The 18,817-nt window shown below is 45.7% G+C and overlaps 1 protein-coding gene across 1 annotated transcript in view; it reads left to right on the top strand.

Moving 5' to 3' along the window:
- TCTN1 (tectonic family member 1) overlaps nucleotides 1-18,817 on the top strand; it is a 30,995-nt gene that overhangs the window by 5,807 nt on the left and 6,371 nt on the right. The window contains exons 3-10 of the mRNA XM_008048845.2: nucleotides 4,288-4,418; nucleotides 5,899-6,050; nucleotides 8,591-8,678; nucleotides 10,128-10,237; nucleotides 13,142-13,162; nucleotides 16,815-16,949; nucleotides 17,452-17,577; nucleotides 17,967-18,052. Coding sequence (XP_008047036.1) covers nucleotides 4,288-4,418; nucleotides 5,899-6,050; nucleotides 8,591-8,678; nucleotides 10,128-10,237; nucleotides 13,142-13,162; nucleotides 16,815-16,949; nucleotides 17,452-17,577; nucleotides 17,967-18,052 — 849 coding nt within the window. The remainder of the gene's footprint in view (nucleotides 1-4,287; nucleotides 4,419-5,898; nucleotides 6,051-8,590; nucleotides 8,679-10,127; nucleotides 10,238-13,141; nucleotides 13,163-16,814; nucleotides 16,950-17,451; nucleotides 17,578-17,966; nucleotides 18,053-18,817) is intronic.

Raw genomic sequence — 18,817 nt, 5'->3', positions numbered from 1 at the left:
GAGCCCAGCAGGTCGAGGCTGCAGTGACTGAGAGTGGCCACTGCACTCCAGTCTGGGCGATAGAGTGAGACTCCAACTCAAAAAAATAAAATAAATAAATAAATAAAAATAAAAAAATAACAAAACCAAGCCGGGCTCGGTGGCTCAGCCTGTAATCCTGCGCCTTTGGGAGGCTGAGTTGAGTGAATTGCCTGAGCCCGTGGGTTCGAGACCCGCCTGGGCAGCGAGACCTCTTCTCTATAAGAAATTAAAAAATCAGCTGGGCGTGGTAGTGCATGCTTGTAATTCCGGCTACTCGGAAGGCTGAGGCGGAAGGATCGCCGGAGCACAGCAGGTCGAGGCTGCGGTGTCCGGGAGCGGCCACTGCACTCCAGTCTGGGCGATAGAGTGAGACTTCAACTCAAAAAAAAAAAAAAAAAAATGCTTGGAGAATGGGGTGTTATCGTCAGAGTAATTATCTGGCTACCTGGACTATAGCATGGTTCAGTCTGTTGGAATTAATTCTGTTTTCCTGCCTTAGTACAGGAGCCTGAGAGTAAGATTTCTGTTCCAACTTCATACCATGTTTTTGAATGTCTTTTTAAAAAAGATTGACCACTACAGTAATTTTAGATAAAGACTATTTAGAACAGGGGTCAGCAAAAGACCAGACAGAAAATATGTTAAGTCTCACAGGCCTTCTGGGTGTCTGTTGCAACTTCTCAGCTCTACCATTGTTGAGCAGAAGCAGCCCTAGAATATGTAAATGATGGGTGTGATTGTGTTCCTTCAGAACTTTCTTTACAAAAACAGGTGGGGTTTGCAGGGCTCTAGTTTAGAAGGTAGGGCTGAATCTGTAGTGCCCCCAGGAAAAGACCTCACTTTTGTTTTTAGTTGGTTTGATTGTGACTTTCTCCTAAGTATGAAGCATAGAAACAACTAAATCAAAAGTCATGATCCTAATTACCTAGGTGTTCTCACTATGTAGGTCCCAATTCATAACAGGGTTGTTTACATTTGTTAAATTATCAACAGCTAATTCCATTATCTGATAGTATTGGTGAGCTTATTGACTTACTGTCTGTTTTCTTCATTAGTGGGGTACTTCCTGAGCTCAAGAATCTCTCTCTCCTGTACCACCAGTGCTTAGCCCAGTTCCTGCTGCATAGTTGGCCCTCATTAAAAATGAGTTGAAGGAGCGAATCCCCTGCACCCCTGGCTGACTCTCTAGTGCCCCCTTTTGACTTCTTCTGCTGTCAGTTTTTGAGGCTGACACCGGGCCAGAAACCTGGAGGCTCCCCTGGTTCCTGCTTATTCCTCACCTTCTGCCTTATTATCTGTCTCAGCAGCCTTTCACTTTTACCCCCTTTTGGGAGCACGTCCTGTGTGCCAGCGAAGAGTAGACATGCTCCTGCCTGCAAAGGGCTTACTGTTGAGTGAGGGAGACAGATGAGCAATGGATGGTGGTGTCTGCCCCAAGCACTAGGAGAACTCAGAGTGGCGTCTGACTTAGCTCCACTAGGGAATCCTTTCCAGAAAGGATGAGCTGAGGGGGACACAGGGGAGAAAAAAAAGGAAAAAGATGAGTTGAGCTGTGCCAACATGGAATCAGGCAAAGGGCATTCCAGGCCAAGGGAGCTGCGTGGGCAGTCCTGGGGGAAGGGACATGCCTTGTTTCCTTGACTGCAGCTAACCCAGTGTGGCTAGAGCAGGGTGGGGCGAGGAGTGTGGGAACGAGAGTAGGGGTCGGGGCCTTGTGTGATGCTGAGGCCCTTGGACTGTGTCCTGAAGTCTGCAGGGCTGGGGAGTGAGAGGACCAGATTCCCATCTGGTGGAATTCTTCAGCAGTGTGCACGATGGGTCACAAGGTCCAAGCCTGGTCGCAGAGAATCAATAAGAAGCTATTGCTGAAGAGGACTGATGGTTACTCTCCCCTCCCTGAAGGCAGTGGCGGTGGGACTGGAGATCTGACACTGACATTGATACTTGCACAGGAGTGGGACTGGCTGACTGAGGGGAGGAAGGAGTCCTGTCCTGTGGAGTCTTCCTTCACCGTAGCCCTCATGATTGTCCATCCCAGCTCACACTTCACAAACTCGCTTGCTAAAAAGGCTGCAGAAGCTCTCATTTCTGCATTCAGAGCCATTCCCAACTGCTTTTAGAGCCTGCTTCCTACCAGTCTTCGCCTTGAACCCTCCACTCCAGTCCAGCATTGGTACTCAGAGTTTCCCAAAGACCATTCTTGGCCAATGCTGTTCTTGCACTTGGATTAGCCTCCCATTCCCTCTGTCTGATTCCTGCCCATCCTTGAAGGCCCAGTAAAAACTGAATGATAATCCAATCTTGATAAGAGTACAGGAAAATAGGCAGTCTTACCACAGCATTGTAGAGAATGTGTATTGTACCGTTCTGGAAGACAATCTGGGAATATGTCTCAGAAGCCTTAATGTTATCTATCCAGGCATAGGTGACTCTTGTCTGTAATCCTAGCACTTTGGGAGGCTGAGGCAGGAAGATTGCTTGAGCCATGGAGTTCGGGACCAGACTAGGCAACGTAGTGAGGCATCGTCTCTACCAAAAAAAAAAAAAAAAAAGGCATGGTGGCACACACTTCTTGTCCCTACTCAGGAGACTGGGGTGGAAGGATTGCCTGAGCCCAGGAGGTTGAGGCTGCAACAAGCTGTGGTAGTGCCACTGCACACCAGCCTGGAAACAGAGTGAGACCCCAAATAAAAAAAAAAGTTACCAGTCTTTTTGACTTAGCAAAAGGAAGTAACAGGAGACATTCATGAAGATACATATACAAGGATGTCATTATAGTATTATATATAACTGGAGAAAATTAGAAACAGCTTAAACTAACAATAGAGGATTGGTTAAACAAATTGGTGTGCATTAATAGGCCAGAATACAGTGAAGATATTTAGTATAATATTGCAAAAGTATATTTGATGACATGGGAAATAGTAGTGAGAAAAGCTTGAAAGTGGTGTGTAGAATGTGGTCCTGTTTTGTTCTTTTTTTTTTGAGTTGTTACCCAGACTGGAGTGCAGTGGCTGCTCCCGGACACCACAGCCTTGACCTGCTGGGCTCTGGCGATCCTTCCACCTCAGCCTTCCAAGTAACTGGAACTACAGGCGCGCGCTACCACACCCAGCTAATTTTTTATTTATTGTAGAGATGAGGTCTTGCCAATTTGCCCAGGCGGGTCTCGAACCCGCGGGCTCAGGCAATCCAATCACCTCAGCCTCCCAAGGCACGGGATTACAGGCTGAGCCACTGAGCCCGGCTGTCCTGTTTTGTTCTAACTCTATCTCCATACCATATCTATATTTATATCCCATTGATTGGGGTTTATCAAATCTGGGCTTGGTTGAACACTTACCTATACCATAACTCCTAATTCTTAACCTTCCAGATGACTTTGCATTTTTTACAAGCCTTTGAAGACAGCTTTTTTTCTAAAGACAAGGGATTTGGATCTATTCTGCATGTTTATAAACAATCTGAAGGTCTGCAGCTTTTACATAATCGATGCTGTCAGAGTTTGTAAGGTTCATTGGCATCAAAATTATACCCTGATCTACATTCCACACTTGACAAGATTCCTTAAAATTTATTCTATTTGTCTTAGTTTTTTTGCCTGTTAGAGAAAAAAGTTTCAAATGCCAGTCATTTGTTTCTTCTTTTTAGTGATGGGGGAGTCTCACTCACTGTGTTGCCCACACTGGCCCTGAACTCCTGGGCTCAGGTCATCCTCCCACCTTGGCCTTCTGAGTAGCTGGAACAGCAAGCGTGCACCACCACGCTTGGCCCAAATGCCAGACTTTTTTTTTTTTTTGAGTTGGAGTCTCACTCTGTTGCCCAGACTGGAGTGCAGGGGCCGCTCCCAGCCACTGCAGCCTCGACCTACTGGGCTCCGGCGATCCTTCCGCCTCAGCCTCCCAAGTAGCTGGAACTACAGGCGCACGCTCTACCACGCTCAGCTAATTTTTGATTTGTTGTAGAGATGACGTCTCACCAAGTTGCCCAGGCAGGTCTCGAACCTGCGGGCTCAGGCAATCCACTCACCTTGGCCTCCCAAAGTGCTGGGATTATAGGCTGAGCCACCAAGCCCGAACAATGCCAGACATTTTAACACTGAATAAACCAAGTAAAAATGGATTCATTTCTAACAACATGCTTTTACAACTATCCCCCATGTAACTGTTAGCATAGTACAGTATGACAGTTTTAAAATAATCTTGCTAAGACTGTGTGCTTGTGCTCATGCCTTATAACTTTGTATTATTATTTTTTAATTTTCAGGGGTGATAGCCAGTTTTGTAGTAAAAAAGCAGCCATCTATTCATTGAATTTTACAGCAGACCCACCTCAAAGACTGTTTAAACTTGTCGACCAGATCAATCCATCTATTTTTTGTATTCATATTACAAACTGTAAGTATTTAACATTGATATATTTTGAAACTCTTGAAAATTTTTCTTTTAAAGTTATTTTATGGAAAATTGTCTCATACAGATAGATTCCATTCTATGTTTTAGCTATATGTATAACGTCTATCTTCTGAGGCCATTTCACAGGCAAGTGTAGACCTGTGGCACTTGCATTTTCTTTAAAAGTAGTTGTGGTTGTTCAGTTGTCTTTTGAGCCTTAAGCTGGATTTCCAATGTATTTCTAATGTGTAAACACATGTAGGAATCTAGATTTCTATATATACGTGTGTTTTTTCGACTTTGTTTCCTCTTGGCTTAATGTTAAAAATCAGGTTTAGCCTTGAACATTACCTGTGGTTTCTATTTCCTTTTTCTCTTTTATTTTTACTAAGAATATTTGCATGAAAACAGGATCTTTATTTTTATCTAAGCATTTAGCTCAGATCAGTGCAGTGTCTAGATCCAAGGTACATGCAAGTGTGAAATGTTATCACAGTATCAAAGATCAGAGACATACTTATGGTTTTATTTTCCAATTAAACATCATCTTCTCAGAATGTCTTTATTTATTTTGGTTTCATTCTCTTGTGATTGAACACGTAGGCAGGTGCTCTGCATGTAATCTGAAGCAGTGACTGGTCAGTGACTATCTCGTTCTCTGCCACAACACCAGTCCAGTGACGACAGCAGCTTGCTCCCTTCCCCTGTGCTATACACAGTACATTATCTTTCTCTAGGGCCTTGGAGGTGCTGTGTGACAGCAGAAGTGGGGTCCTCTCATTCCCATAGCTGTCTGTGGAGAGCTTCCCCTTAACAGGTTGATGTCGCATACATCAGTCCATAGGTTGCACCAAGAGACTGATTATGACTAGCTTCTGTTGTGCCATTTGCTTGTAGGTGCTAGAAACTGTTACTTCCCCACTGTTAAAAAAGCAGGCTGGCCGGGCTCGGTGGCTCAGCCAGTAATCCCGTGCCTTGGGAGGCTGAGGTGAGTGGATTGCCTGAGCCCGCGGTTCGAGACCTGCCTGGGCAACTGGACGAGACCTCATCTCTACAATAAATCAAAAAATCAGCTGGGCGTGGTAGCGCGTGCCTGTAATTCCAGCTACTTGGAAGGCTGAGGCAGAAGGATCACTGGCGCCCAGTGGGTCGAGGCTGCGGTGACTGGAGGTGGCCACTGCACTCCAGTCTGGGCGACAGAGTGAGACTCCAACTCAAAAAAAAAAAAAAAAAAGAAGGCTGAGTTGAGGGATCCTGTTTGTTTAATGAGCTTCAAGAAATCATGGGAAAAGTGAATATGGGAAAAAGGCACTTTATTTTTTTACATCAGCCTAAATGCTACTAAAAGCTTCTCTCTCTCTCTCTCTATATATATATATGTATATATGTATATATATGCACACACACATATATAATATATGCATATATATAGTATTATGTTTATATAATGTAATGCTGATTTAAAATACTTTTTAAAAAACAGATAAACCTGCATTATCCTTTATTAGTCCAGAAGTGCCGGATGAAAACAATTTTGATCAGTTGATGAAAACATCTGATGGTTTTGCATTGAATGCTGAATCAGATGTTTCCTTCACAACCATATTGGATGCTCCAGATACTGCTAAATACGAGGTGAGCCGAGAACTTGATCTACTCCTCCCATCACAATCTCCTGAGCTTATAAAGTAACTCTTGATGTTACCAGCAAAATTGGCTTCCCCAAGACATGGAATTGATATTAGAGACTGAAAAATTAATGTTGTGCCTACAAGTCAAAGATCGTGAAAATGAAAATTGAATATTTCAATTCTCAGTATAGGATTTAAGGTTGTTTGTGCTGTGGCAAGCTTGCAGAATTCTTTGTCCTTCTCAATCTTAAAAGATACAGCAAAATGCTTGAGGTCTGCCTATTGCTGGGACATGGAGTGAATTGGTGGGATGCCTGGTCTTCTCAAAATTGTATTTAGCTTTACAGATTTTGAAGGTGTGTGTTGTTTTCATTAGTAAACCTTTAAGTGTGACATATATTAACTGAATAGCTCTGAATGCCTATAATCCCAGCATTTTGGGAATCTGAGGCAAGATTGCTGGAGCCCAGGAGTATGAGACTAGCCTGAGCAACATAGCAAGACCTTGTCTCTACAAAAAATTAAAAAACTAGCCAGGCGTGGTGGTACACACCTGTAGACCCAGCTACTCAGGAGGCTGAGGCAGAGGCATTTCCTGAGCTCAGGAAGTCAAGGCTGTGATTGTGCTACTGCACTCCAGGCAGGACAACAGAGCAAGACCCTGACTCAAAAACAAAACAAAAATAATTTTTAATAAATGTCAACATTTTTGGAAGCATCTTTTTAAAAATAAAAGTGTAAAGGCAGCATGCACTAGTTCTAAAAGTTAAGCATATAGGGTTAAATAAGTAAAAATTGAAAGACCTCCTGTCTCCATTAAAACTTGCACTGCAAATCACTGAAAAGATTGACGTGCATTCTTCCTGATTCTTAAATGCATCTATAAAAATGTGTATGTAGTATTATACAGAAGCGGGGTTTATAATTATCCATGTTGTTCTGGAAAATTCCTTTTCTTTTTTTTTTTTGAGTTGAAGTCTCACTCTGTCGCCCAGACTGGAGTGCAGTGGCCGCTCCCAGCCACCACAACCTCGCCTGCTGAGCTCCGGCAATCCTTTCGCCTCAGCCTTTCAAGTAGCTGGAATTACAGGCATGCGCTACCACGCCCTGCTGATTTTTTGATTTATTGTAGATGAGGTCTCGCTGCCCAGACGGGTCTCAAACCCGCGGGCTCAGGCAATCCACTCACCTCAGCCTCCCAAAGGCGCGGGATTACAGGCTGAGCCACCGAGCCCGGCTGGAAAATTCCTTTTCTAGTGATAAATCTTGTGCATCTTCCTGTGTCAATGTATAAAGTGACCATTTATTGAGCATCTTACGTGCGCCAGGCACTGTGCAGAGCTTTTACTTCCCACAACCCTGGGAAGCCATTGTCCCCATTCACCTGGTGAGAAACACTGAGGCACAGGAAAGTAACTCATCAGAACTAGTGTCAGAGCTACGTTTTACAAAGTATCCGTTGTGTGTATGTATCTGAGCCATTCTACTCTCAACAGATGTTTGTTTCCAGTTTTTGCAATTATAAATAATCCACAAAGAACATTCTTGTATATACATGTATCTTTGTACCTTTGTCTGATTAAATCCTTAGGATATGTTCCTATAAGTGGGTTAGCTTGGTCAAAATGAATAAAAATTTTGGATATTGATACCAGGTTGCTATGCAGAAAGATTGTAGTGATTTACACTCCCAGCTCCAGTGAATGAAAAGGACTTGTGTTTCCATACCCCTGCTGGCATTTCAATTTCAAAAAAATTAACTGTATGCCCAATAGCTACAAATTTGGGTTTTGGCTATGGGGTTTGGTTTTGGGAAAGAAGGCATTCTTTCATAAAATTGACGACTAAAAAATTGATTTTTATGATTTTAATTTTAATGTTATTTAAGTAATTCGTGCAAGTGAAAAAAGAATTCTCTCACCCTTGAGTCCAGCCACTTAGTTCCTGTCTGCAGAGGTCAACCTTTAAGTCAGCTTCTTCTAGACCCATCAGAGGAATTCGAATTCTATAATTAAAAAGCCTACAAGCTGGTGGCTCAGCCTGTAATCCCGCGCTTTGGGAGGCTGAGATGAGTGGATTGCCTAAGCCCACGGGTTCGAGACCTGCCTGGGCAACTTGGTGAGACCTCATCTCTACAATAAATCAAAAAATTAGCTGGGTGTAGTAGCGCGCACCTGTAGTTCCAGCCACTTGGAAGGCTGAAGCGGAAGGATTGCCGGAGCCCAGCAGGTTGAGGCTGCGGTGGCTGGGAGCGGCCACTGTACTCCAATCTGGGTGACAGAGTGAGACTGCAACTCAAAAAAAACAACCCCCCCCAACCCCAAAAGCCTACAAATGCAGTAACCTGCACACAGAGAAGCACGTTGTCCTCTAAGAAAGGGTGGCATAGCGAGCTGCATCTCCATCAGGCGAGGACATGTTTGTTCTGTGTCCATCATTGTGTCCCCAGCACCTGCAGTGCTGCTTGGCACATAGAAAGTGCCAGTATGTGTTGAATGAGTGCCTTAATCACCCCATGGTGACTGCCGGTGGTTGTGCTTGCAGTTTGGGGTTCGCTTGCAGACGTCAGATTCATTTCTGAGATTTCCTTCGCCCCTGACATCATCTCTGTGCACTGATAATAACCCTGCAGGTAAGAGAGTTCATTCTTCTTTGTTTGCTCTGGTTAGTTTACGTGTGTAGTAATCATAACTAAACAGGTCTTATAACTAGAAATAGAGAATCTTTAGGTTGAAAGAGGACTTAATGGTTATGTAGTTTGATTTCCCACCCAGGGCCAGAATCTTTTCTCCCACACACAGTCACTGCTTGAGCATTTGTAGTGATGGGGAACTTACTACCTGAAAACAGCTCACTCAGTTGCTTAACACTTCCAGTTGCTTGGGGCATTCTAAGGCTATTAACAGCTGATATTTACTTAGCACTTGCTCTATGCTGGGTGTTGTGTTAAGTGCTTGCATGTAACCCTCGAGGTCGGGTGCAAATCTCTATCACTTAGAAATACGAGGACACAGAGATGTGCAGTTTCTTGCTCAGGCTCACTCAGGTGGTGGTGGAACAGGCATGGAACCCATGCGATTGGCCTGCAGCCCATGCTTCCCTGCCTCCCAAGGGTCCTCTTCCTTGAAGGAACATCTGGGAATACTGGGAATGGCCCCAGGCAGTGGAAGGAGGCATGGCTCTCCAGTCCTTGAGCGAGCCTCGCCATGAAGAAACTAAGTAATGGATGACAGGAAAATGTATTCTGTTGGGAAGATTCTTAACCTCACACTTACTAAGAACAGTTACATTGAAATCAAGCTGAGATACCATTTTCCCCTGACAGATTGGCAAAGCTCAAAACATTTGAGGCTGTGGGGAAGCAGGCACTCGCCTACACAGCTGGTGGGACTGCGACTGGTCCAACCTCTGTGAAGGGCACTTCAGCCTATGGATCAACATTACGAACGGATGTGCCTTTCCCCGCAGCTGTTCTCCTCCTAGGAGCTGACCCTCTGGAAGCGCTGGCCCACATGCAGTAGCAGATTGCAGCGTTGGTTGTGATAGCAAAGACAGAGACAGTTTAAGAGGCCATAAATAGGGAGCTGGTGGAATAATTATGTCACATCTATAATCGAACACTAATTATCCCTAAGAAGGAAGGAGGAAGTGCTTCATGTACTGAGACAGGCTGATCTTCAAGATACATTGTTTAGGGAAAAATATGAGCAGCAGAATAGTGTATGTATTGTGTATTTGTTTCCAAAGGGGGAAAGAAATAATAAAACATTTTGCATACGTATTTCATTTGCATGGACCATCTCCAGAAAGAGACCCAAGAAACTCCATGTGGCTGCCCCTGGGGAGTGGCTGTAGGGAGGACAGGAATTGGAGGGAGACTTTGTGCAGTGTTTGTTTGTGCCTTTTGACTTTTAAATTTTGTAAATGTATTATCCATCTGAAAAATAATTTTAAACTCTATTTTAAACATATTGCATATTTATGTTGTAACTTAGGTTGCAATGTTTTAGTTGCCATTTGATCGTTGAAAATTTTATTCTCTTTTGTATTTTCTTTTCCTTGGGAACATTATGATTTCCAGCGTTTCTGGTAAACCAGGCTGTTAAATGCACCAGAAACATCGGTTTAGAACAGTGTGAAGAAGCTGAAGCCCTGAGCATGTCTTATTACAGCAGCCTGGAAATTTTGAGGGTAAGAATGATTCTGAAGTGGAATTGATTCATTTTGTATGTTTTCTGTTTTTTGTGCCCTTTTAAACTATGACAAACTAGAATAATTTCAGTACATGATTGACACTCAGGTTTATATTTTTCCAGCACTTTGGTATCAGCGATTATTGAAATAATCTTTTAAGTATTTTTTATTTGTATATAGTTAGCTCATATTTTGCTTTCTTTTTTTCCCCTTTCACTTATTTTGGTGGTAACCAGTGTCTGTCTCCTGAATAAACTATAATTAATAACTAAAAACTTTATAAATCATAAGAAAATCTTAATGTCTGTGACAAAAAAGTCTTATTAGCACTAAAAGAGCTCTCTCTCTCTCAGAAACAGCTCAGAAGAGAAAATCCACTCTTTGTGGCAGATTGCATAGGTGGTCAGGAAAGGACAGGAATGGGAGAAGGGGGGGTGGGTGCAGACCCCTCCTCTGCTGCAGGGACCAAGGCCTGAACTATATGAGTGAGTGAGACCACTGACCTATGTGACAGATGGAGGGCTGCCAGGACAGTTGTTTTTCAATGATTAAAAGCTGTTGTGCCAGGCTCGGTGGCTCAGCCTGTAATCCCAGCGCTTTGGGAGGCTGAGGTGAGTGGAGTGCCTGAGCCCGTGGGTTCGAGACCCGCCTGGGCAACTTGGCGAGACCTCATCTCCACAATAAATCAAAAATTAGCCAGGCGTGGTAGCACGCGCCTGTAGTTCCAGCTACTTGGAAGGCTGAGGTGGAAGGATCGCCGGAGCCTAGCGGGTCGAGGCTGCGAACCGCCACTGCACTCCAGTCTGGGTGACAGAGTGAGACTCCAAAAAAACCCCAAAAACTGTTTAACAGGCTGAGGTTTAAGACCAGCCTGGATAACTCGGCAAGACTTTGTCTCTACAATAAATAAAAAAAAATTAGTAGGGCATGGTGGTGAATGCCTATAGTTCCAGCTGCTTGGAAGGATGAGGTGGAAGTATCGCCTGAGCCCAGCAGGTCAAGGCTATGGTGGTTGTGAGTGTGCCATTGCACTCCAGCCTGGGCAACACCGTGAGACTCTGACTCAAAAAAAACCCAAGTCATATGACAGACCTGTAATTCCAGCACTTTGGAAGGCCAAAGCAGGAGAATTGTTTAAGACGAGCCCAGGCAACATAGTAAGACCTCGTCTCCACAAAAAATTAAACAAATGACTGGGCGTGGTGGTGCATGCCTGTAATCCCAGCTACTTGGGAAGCTGAGATGGAAGGATCACCAGAGCCCAGGGGTCAGATCTGTGGTGAGCTGTGATCATGCCACTGCACTCCAGCCTGGGTGACAGAGTGAGACCCTAGTTAAAATATATACATATATGATTATTGTCAAAGGGCCCCTCTCCTGATTTCTTTTTGTTGGGGGTGCAAGGGTAGACCATGCACAATTATTCTTCTGGGCTACACTTCAGAATTAAGGTTAACCTTTCCTCTCCCCTCCCTACCCCCTCCCTCTCTTCTTGCAAGTCAGCCATCCCGGCCTGTGAGTTCCTCCAGGTCATCTGACTCCTCATAGTTGTCCTGAAGTAATCCCTTGGCACCCAGGCACTGTTATCTTTCAGCGCAGGCCTCCCAGCATTTCTATCCATCCTCCTTCCCAAAGCTGCCAGTGGCCTAACAGGGTGTCTTGTGATGAGGTTGGGAGAGGAGGGGGCAGCAAGTGAGGGAGGTGGACCCTTCAGAAAGTGAGCTTGTGAGCCGGGCTCGGTGGCTCAGCCTGCAATCCTGCACTTTGGGAGGCTGAGGTGAGTGGATTGGCTGAACCTGCGGGTTCGAGACCTGCCTGGGCCACTTGACGAGACCTCATCTCTACAGTAAATCAAAAAATTAGGCGGACGTGGTAGTGCGCACCTTCGGCTCTTTGAAAGGCTGAGGTGGAGGGATCGCCAGAGTCCAGCAGGTCGAGGCTGCGGTGGCTGGGAGCGGCCACTGCACTCCAGTCTGGGTGACAGAGTGAGACTCCAACTCAAAAAAAAGAAAGCTTGTCTCCTTGGGGGGCAGGAGCTTGGCCCCAGGGGGACTTGGGCAGGTGGCAGGAAGACCCAGTAGGTAAGAGGCTGTGAAAATTGCTTGAGCAAGTCATGGTGGCCTTCCAGTGAGGACAGGTGTGGTGTGAGTGACCAGGAGGGCAGGACTTGTGCCTTCCTCCACCTTATGGCAGTGAGACTACATGGAAATATGAAATACACCTTTAGTCTCTGCTATTTAGGAGGCTGAGGCAGGAGATCACTTGAGCCCGGGAATTCAAGGCCAACCTGGGCAACATGGTGAGACCCTGTCTTGGAAAACAAAATAAAACAAAACATGAACTGCACATGGTGGTACACACCTGCAATCCCAGTGCTCTGGGAGGCAAAGCAGGGGAATCACTTGAGGCCAGAAGTTCAAGACCAGCCTGGGCAACATAGTGAGATCCTGTCTCTACAAAAAAATTGTTTTAATTTAAAGAATTGAATGCAAAAACAAAAACAAAAACAAAAAAACCCCGGAGTGATGACACTGGTGCATGGAGTCTTCCTGAAGCTAACTTGTTGAGCTTCAATGTAAAAAGAAATGAGTATAGAAGGCAAATGCATCGTTACCACTCTGATTATGCCACAGATGCAAACTTAAAGGATGGGAGCAATGCTGCTTCTCTTGGTGAAGTTTTTTTTTTTTTTTTTTTAATTGGAGTCTCACTCTGTTGCCCAGGTTGGAATGCAGTGGCACGCTCATGGCCAGTGCAGCCTTGACCTGCTGGGCTCAGGTGATCCTTCTGCCTCAGCCTTCCAAGTACGGGTATGCCCTTGAACCCAAGGACTGAAAAGACAATGAAAGTGCTTCTCTTTGTTGTATTTAACACAATTTGTTGTGGTTTCTTTTTGTCTAGGTGCCGAATTCAAGAAAAAAGGTAAGAGTATTTCTCAGTGGGAAGTAAGATTGCTTAGAATACACTGTCTTATTTCTGAGCCCTTTGGAATGACACAGTTAGAAGGGGACCTCGTTGCCAACAACAAATACATTTGCCAAACAGCAAGCACACATGAAACAGGGAAGCTCCTTAGTCACTGCCCCTTTTGGAAACACTTCAGACTTCCCAACTCCCTCAGTTGCCGTGGTTTTACACTCTTCCACCTTTAGGGACACAGCTACCTTCATTGCAGTGGGTGTGATGGGCTTCTGAGCATTCAGGCCGTCCCTTACTCTCTTTTCGGTCAACTCCCAGGGTGCTGTCTGTCCAGTGCAGAAGCTGTGATCCCCTTGTTCAGTACAGGGCACTGTGAAGGAGGTGTGTGCTCGCATGCGCCTTAGGGTTGTTTCGAGGATAGATTCTGTTTAGAGCTCATGGCCCTGCCCAGGACTTCTGTCAGGCTCAGGCCTGAAGGCCAAAGTCTCCCTGTGGATAAGTTGGAGAAGGAACATGGATCCTCTACCCCTTATTTTAGGTTCTGCGCCTGAGGCCTGCCTGTGAACACAGTCCCCAAGGAGCCCTGAGGTGATGGCTTGTCATGGTCTCCCAAAGCCAGTGAGACTGGTCAGCCTAGGTTCAGAACTCAGCTTTGCCGTTATTTTCGCTTCTGACCTACACCTCCATCTCCCTTGCTGAGTGGACGGTGAGTGTCTGTGCTCAGGCTTGATGCGAGACACTCAGGACAGTGAGATGCCAGCTGTCATGGATTCTGCTATGTCTCGAGACACAAGCGTATGTTTGAGAGATGTTTGAAAGAAAATAGCTGTGTGACTTTGGATTTCAAGTTACCATGTGGCTTGGACCCCCTCATCTGTGAGGTGCCTTCGAACTAGAGCCCTTTTTTCAAATGCAGTCAAACAGTGCCCCTCCTGGGTAGAATTCGGAGCTGCTGGCTGGAGGGGGCTGGGGGCGAAGCCCTCTACCCATCCAGCCTCCCTCTCCTCTTTGGACCTTGTGGGAACCTCTGGCTTGCAGGGACCCAGTGTGAAAGGCATGCCGTGGGCAAGCTCTCCCATCCCTCCAGCTACCAGAAAGTGAAACAAACGATCTGTGGGGCAGCAACGCTGTCTGCCTTGTCTCTGATAACATCCTCAGTTCTAGGGCAGCGAATAGTATGTAGTGGGTGCTCAGTGGGCTATGTGTTAAGAGATGACTGGGAGGCCAGTCCAATCAGGTAGGGAAGACCTGTTATGAGGAATGGCGGATGTTAGTGGAAGGTGGAGCAGATGCTAGACCCCATTCTACACACGTCTGAAGGCCTTGAGTCCTCGTGGCAGTCCTGGGAGGCAGGTTCTGTTATTATCATTCTCTGGCAGATGAGTCACAGAGAGATGGATGAGCTTGCCGAAGGCTGCACAGCTGGGAAGTGGCAAGTAGAGTGGCTTTATTGATGGAAATCCAGGCAGTCTGGCCCCAGAGACCTTACACTTGACCATGACACTGGACTGGCTCTGCTGTGACAGGCCCCAAGTTGCAAGCTTCACATCTTCCCAAACAGGCAGGATGTGGCATACTGGGATTTCCTCTCATGTCTGTGTGACACCAAAGCCTGGGCTCTGAAGGACAAGCATGCAAACTACTAGCAGGGATTTGTTTGAATTTGAAAAAAGAAAGCAACTTTCAGGGTTGGCTAGAAGACCAGGAATACAGAAATTGGATGGAGTCTCCTGATTAAGTGAAGCCTGTTAAGTTGCCCGGAACCATTGTCAATGTTGCTGAGCCATCTGTGAAAGACTGAAGGACAGCATGGGGTTTCATCAAGTATAAGTGCTGTAGTCCTGTCCCAGGGTAGTGTGGGGGTAGGGTATGACTGGAGAGGATGTGGTGGAAATCAGAACAGCCCTACCGTTTTCTTCTGTGACCATCCCAGTAAGATGCTGGCCTGCGAAGCGCTTGTCATTTGCTCAAGTCCATCAGTCTTCCCAGTGCTTAGGTTAACTGGACCTTTCTGTTTTTGCTGATGATACCCACACAGCACAGGAGCGGCCCTGGGCCCATATTTCCTGGGAACCCAGTGTCATTGCTGAGTCAGGGATCAATATGTTCAGTTAAGGAATCCAGGCTGTCTTTGGACACCTTGAACAAGAGGCAGTTAGGTCACAGCCCAGGACTCCCTGTGTGACTCTTAAACCCACAGACGTGGCTTGTCATGCAGGGGCCTTAAGGTGACTAGTTTCACCCTCTGCCACTCGTGTCACCTGACAGCTCATGTCATATTCTTCTATGAGAGGTTTTGAATTGCAAGGACATTGTAGATCTTCTTGGTCACGGAAGGGGTCACATAAGGACTGCTTCTTTACCTCTGAAGTGACAGCTTAAATACTTAGTAATTTTGAATTAGAAAGAGCATGGTACACAACTGAGTGCAGAGTCAAAGCAATATGAACAACTAGATCCATTGGATTCCTTCCTGAACAGTGGTTTCCAAGAATTGGAATTTAGAGCAAACGTCATGGAGTACAAGGAGGCCTAGCCAGCTTTAGAGAACTGCTTGCTGTTGTCACTCTGCTGGCAATGGCCATGGATGTGGAATGTCCTTTAATAGCATTGGGGTAACCAGGGCTTCTTGATTTGCTTAAGAGGGTGTTTGGGTTTGTCTGGCTCTGTTTTCTCTTGCCCGTAATCCCACTATCCTGAGATAACTGCGATGTGTGTGTGTGTGTGTGTGTGTGTGTGTGTGTGTGTGTGTGTGTGTGTGTGTGTGTACGCGCGCGCGTGCATAGACTTATAAATCCGGACAAGTGAATATTCAAGGAGGCTGTAGGGACTGACGAGTAGGTGTCCTGGGATTGCGTGTGGCGTGTGCACGTGTGTGTTAGAGTGTGTGGATTTATCAGCGGGAGTGTGTTTCAGAGGTGAGAAAACATATATGCATTTGATGGTGTGATGGAGCTATGTGTGTATGTGAGAGATAATTTACATACCATAAAACACTATTTTAAAGAATACATGGGTTTTTCTACATTCCCAAGGTTATGTAGCCACTACCAATTCTAGAACAGGAAACCTGGGCTTGCAGTCACTCTCCGTTCCTCCCCACCTGTCCCCCAGCCCCGGCAGTACTCCTCTTTATCCCTGTGGCTTTGCCTGCTGGACGTTGCACATAGATGGAACCATGGACTCTGTGTGGCCTTTCGTGTCTGGCTTCTTTGACTCAGCATGGTTTAAAGATGCATCTATGCTGCAGCACATAGCAGTGCTTCATTTTAATGGGTGAATAATATTCCTTTGTATGGATAGATCACATTTTCTTTGTCCATTCACAAGTTGACAGACATTTTGATGGTTTTCAGTTTTTAGCTTTTATGAATAGTGCAGCTGTGGACAATCACATATAAGTTTTTGTGTGAACATAGGTTTTCAGAGATAACTACTTCTAGTTTTGATTATATCTTTATTGAATATTTTCTGTGTGCATGTACAGGTTTTTACATGTAAATATCATGTTTTTGCAACTGTGGGATCCCAGCATGCACACTCCCATAGCATGCGTGCCCTACTCCGCAGTCCACGGAGGCTCGTCCCAGGTCTTCTCTAGCTGAACCCACTCACCCCGGTCGAGTCTTTCATAATCCAGGTCTCCACTCTGCAGGTCCCCATCACCATCCAGTCCATCATCGTTCAGTCTCTAAACAGAACGCGCACTCGGCGGGAGGATACTGGCATGTTGCGGCCTGCACTCGCCGACACTGGCCACGTTCTGCTCTGCACGAACGTTGTTCTTGAGGTGGGTGCCCATGTGGCTTTGAGAACATGTCTGGTTGTGGCAGACTCAAGCGACATGTCCTTCAGGGTAACTGACCCCTTCTGAGGGGGCTCTGGCTATCCCATGCTGTGACTTTTCTTGGCATGGCCACCTGCTGCCTTCCTGCTGTTGCCTCAGAGGGCACGTCCTTACTTGTCTCCACAAGCCTAGTGACTTGCAAGAATGCGTCAGAATTCAGTTGTTTTTGTTTTGACACAGTTCCTCTGCAGAGATGTACTCATTATGTTCTGCTTGGATCAGCCAATTTGGAACTTCTGTAAATGGGCACAGAGAGACCTGATAGCTCTGTTCCTTGGGTGTGTTGAGGGAACCTCTTCCCCCCTACCCTGCCCCCACCCTCAGCAGAGAAGGCTTCACCAAGTGGAGAGCTGGGAAAAGATGTGCAGGTGTTTTGTTTGAATTGTTAATACAGCTGCTGAGCTGCCAGGGGAATAGGTGGATCTGGAGTATCACTGTGTTTTAGGTGATGTACAGCCTCACATACACAGATGCAGGTGAAGTAACCACAGCTGATCTCTCTTTCCTTCTGGGGACAGTTAGCAACGTCATGCTTCCACTGCAGCAAACGTTTGAAATTCAGTTTATTCAGGTGAGTTTAATCAATTTTGTACAAGTATCTAGTTGCCAAGTTAAAAAGAAATCATAACTTCTTAGTAGGGAGAACTCAATATAGAAGTGCTGCCACATCTAACCTTTGTGGTGAACAGAGGGCTTACATGTGGGCTGTGGAGTCTGTGACAAAACCAAGTATTACCTGTGTGTCTTTATCCATTTGGGTCAGGGCACCTCCCATACAGGCTTGTTCTTCTCCAGGGTGATGCACTCCCATGCTCAGTGCTCTATTCTGAGTAAAGGGAAAAATTCCTTTATTGAATGGTAATTCCAGATTTCATTATGAAAAAAAGCATTTAATTTTCTCCCCACCGTTTCCTTATTAAAGTGAGAATTACTTGGGGGCATTACTGCATTGTCTTCCAGGAAAATACAAAGCCAGTTCCTCTCAGTGGCAACCCTGGTTATGTGGCAGGGCTCCCGCTAGCTGCTGGAGTCCAGCCTCGGAGGGGGTATCCTTTATCAGTTCTGTGGAGATGGTAGATTTCCTGTCCTCCTGCAGGGGCCCTGCTTCTCTGTATCACCGAGGGTCCCCTGGGCTGCTCATGGAGAGGAGAGGCCAGTCCTGGCCAGAGCTTCTTCCGGGTGGCATTGGTGGCAGCAGGGCTGGCTGCATGGCAGGTGGGCTGAGGGGAGACTGGCAATCGGGGGTGAAACAGCATGTTCTAGGAAAATGTCAGTGTTTTGTTTTTTTAAACATTTTTTCCCCCAGCCTGCCACTAAGATACAAAATATGTCAGTGTTTTAAAGTGAAAATCTTAAGACAGAAAAGTTGACATTTAGATGTATTTAATTTCACATTTAAACAGAGACTCCTAAACAAATTCAGTGATTTTGAAAATTAAAAAAAAATTTTTTTTTTTGAGTTGGAGTGTCACTCCGTTGCCCAGGCTGGGGTACAGTGGCACACTCATGCCCACTCCAGTGTTGACCTGCTGGGCTCTGGCGATCCTTCCGCCTCAGCCTTACAAGTAGCCAGAACTATAGGTATGTGCTACCATGCCTGGCTAAGTTTTTTCATTTCTTGTAGGGACAAGGTCTTGCCAAGTTGCCCGGGCTGGTCTCGAACCCGTGGGCTCAGGCAATCTACTGTTTTCTGCCAAGAATTAACTTTGAAGGGCCAGTTTCTGATAACTTCTTCTGAAAATCTACTAATCAAGGGAAATAGTTATAACTATTTTTTGCCCTCTGCTGGGAAATAACTGTCATACTCCCAG

The sequence above is a fragment of the Carlito syrichta genome, unplaced genomic scaffold, assembly GCF_000164805.1.
Source record: "Carlito syrichta isolate Samal-C Ts95f unplaced genomic scaffold, Tarsius_syrichta-2.0.1 Scaffold126823, whole genome shotgun sequence".
Lineage (NCBI taxonomy): Eukaryota > Metazoa > Chordata > Mammalia > Primates > Tarsiidae > Carlito > Carlito syrichta.
The sequence above is the reverse complement of the archived record's forward strand: the minus strand, read 5'-3'. Positions and strand labels throughout refer to the sequence as shown.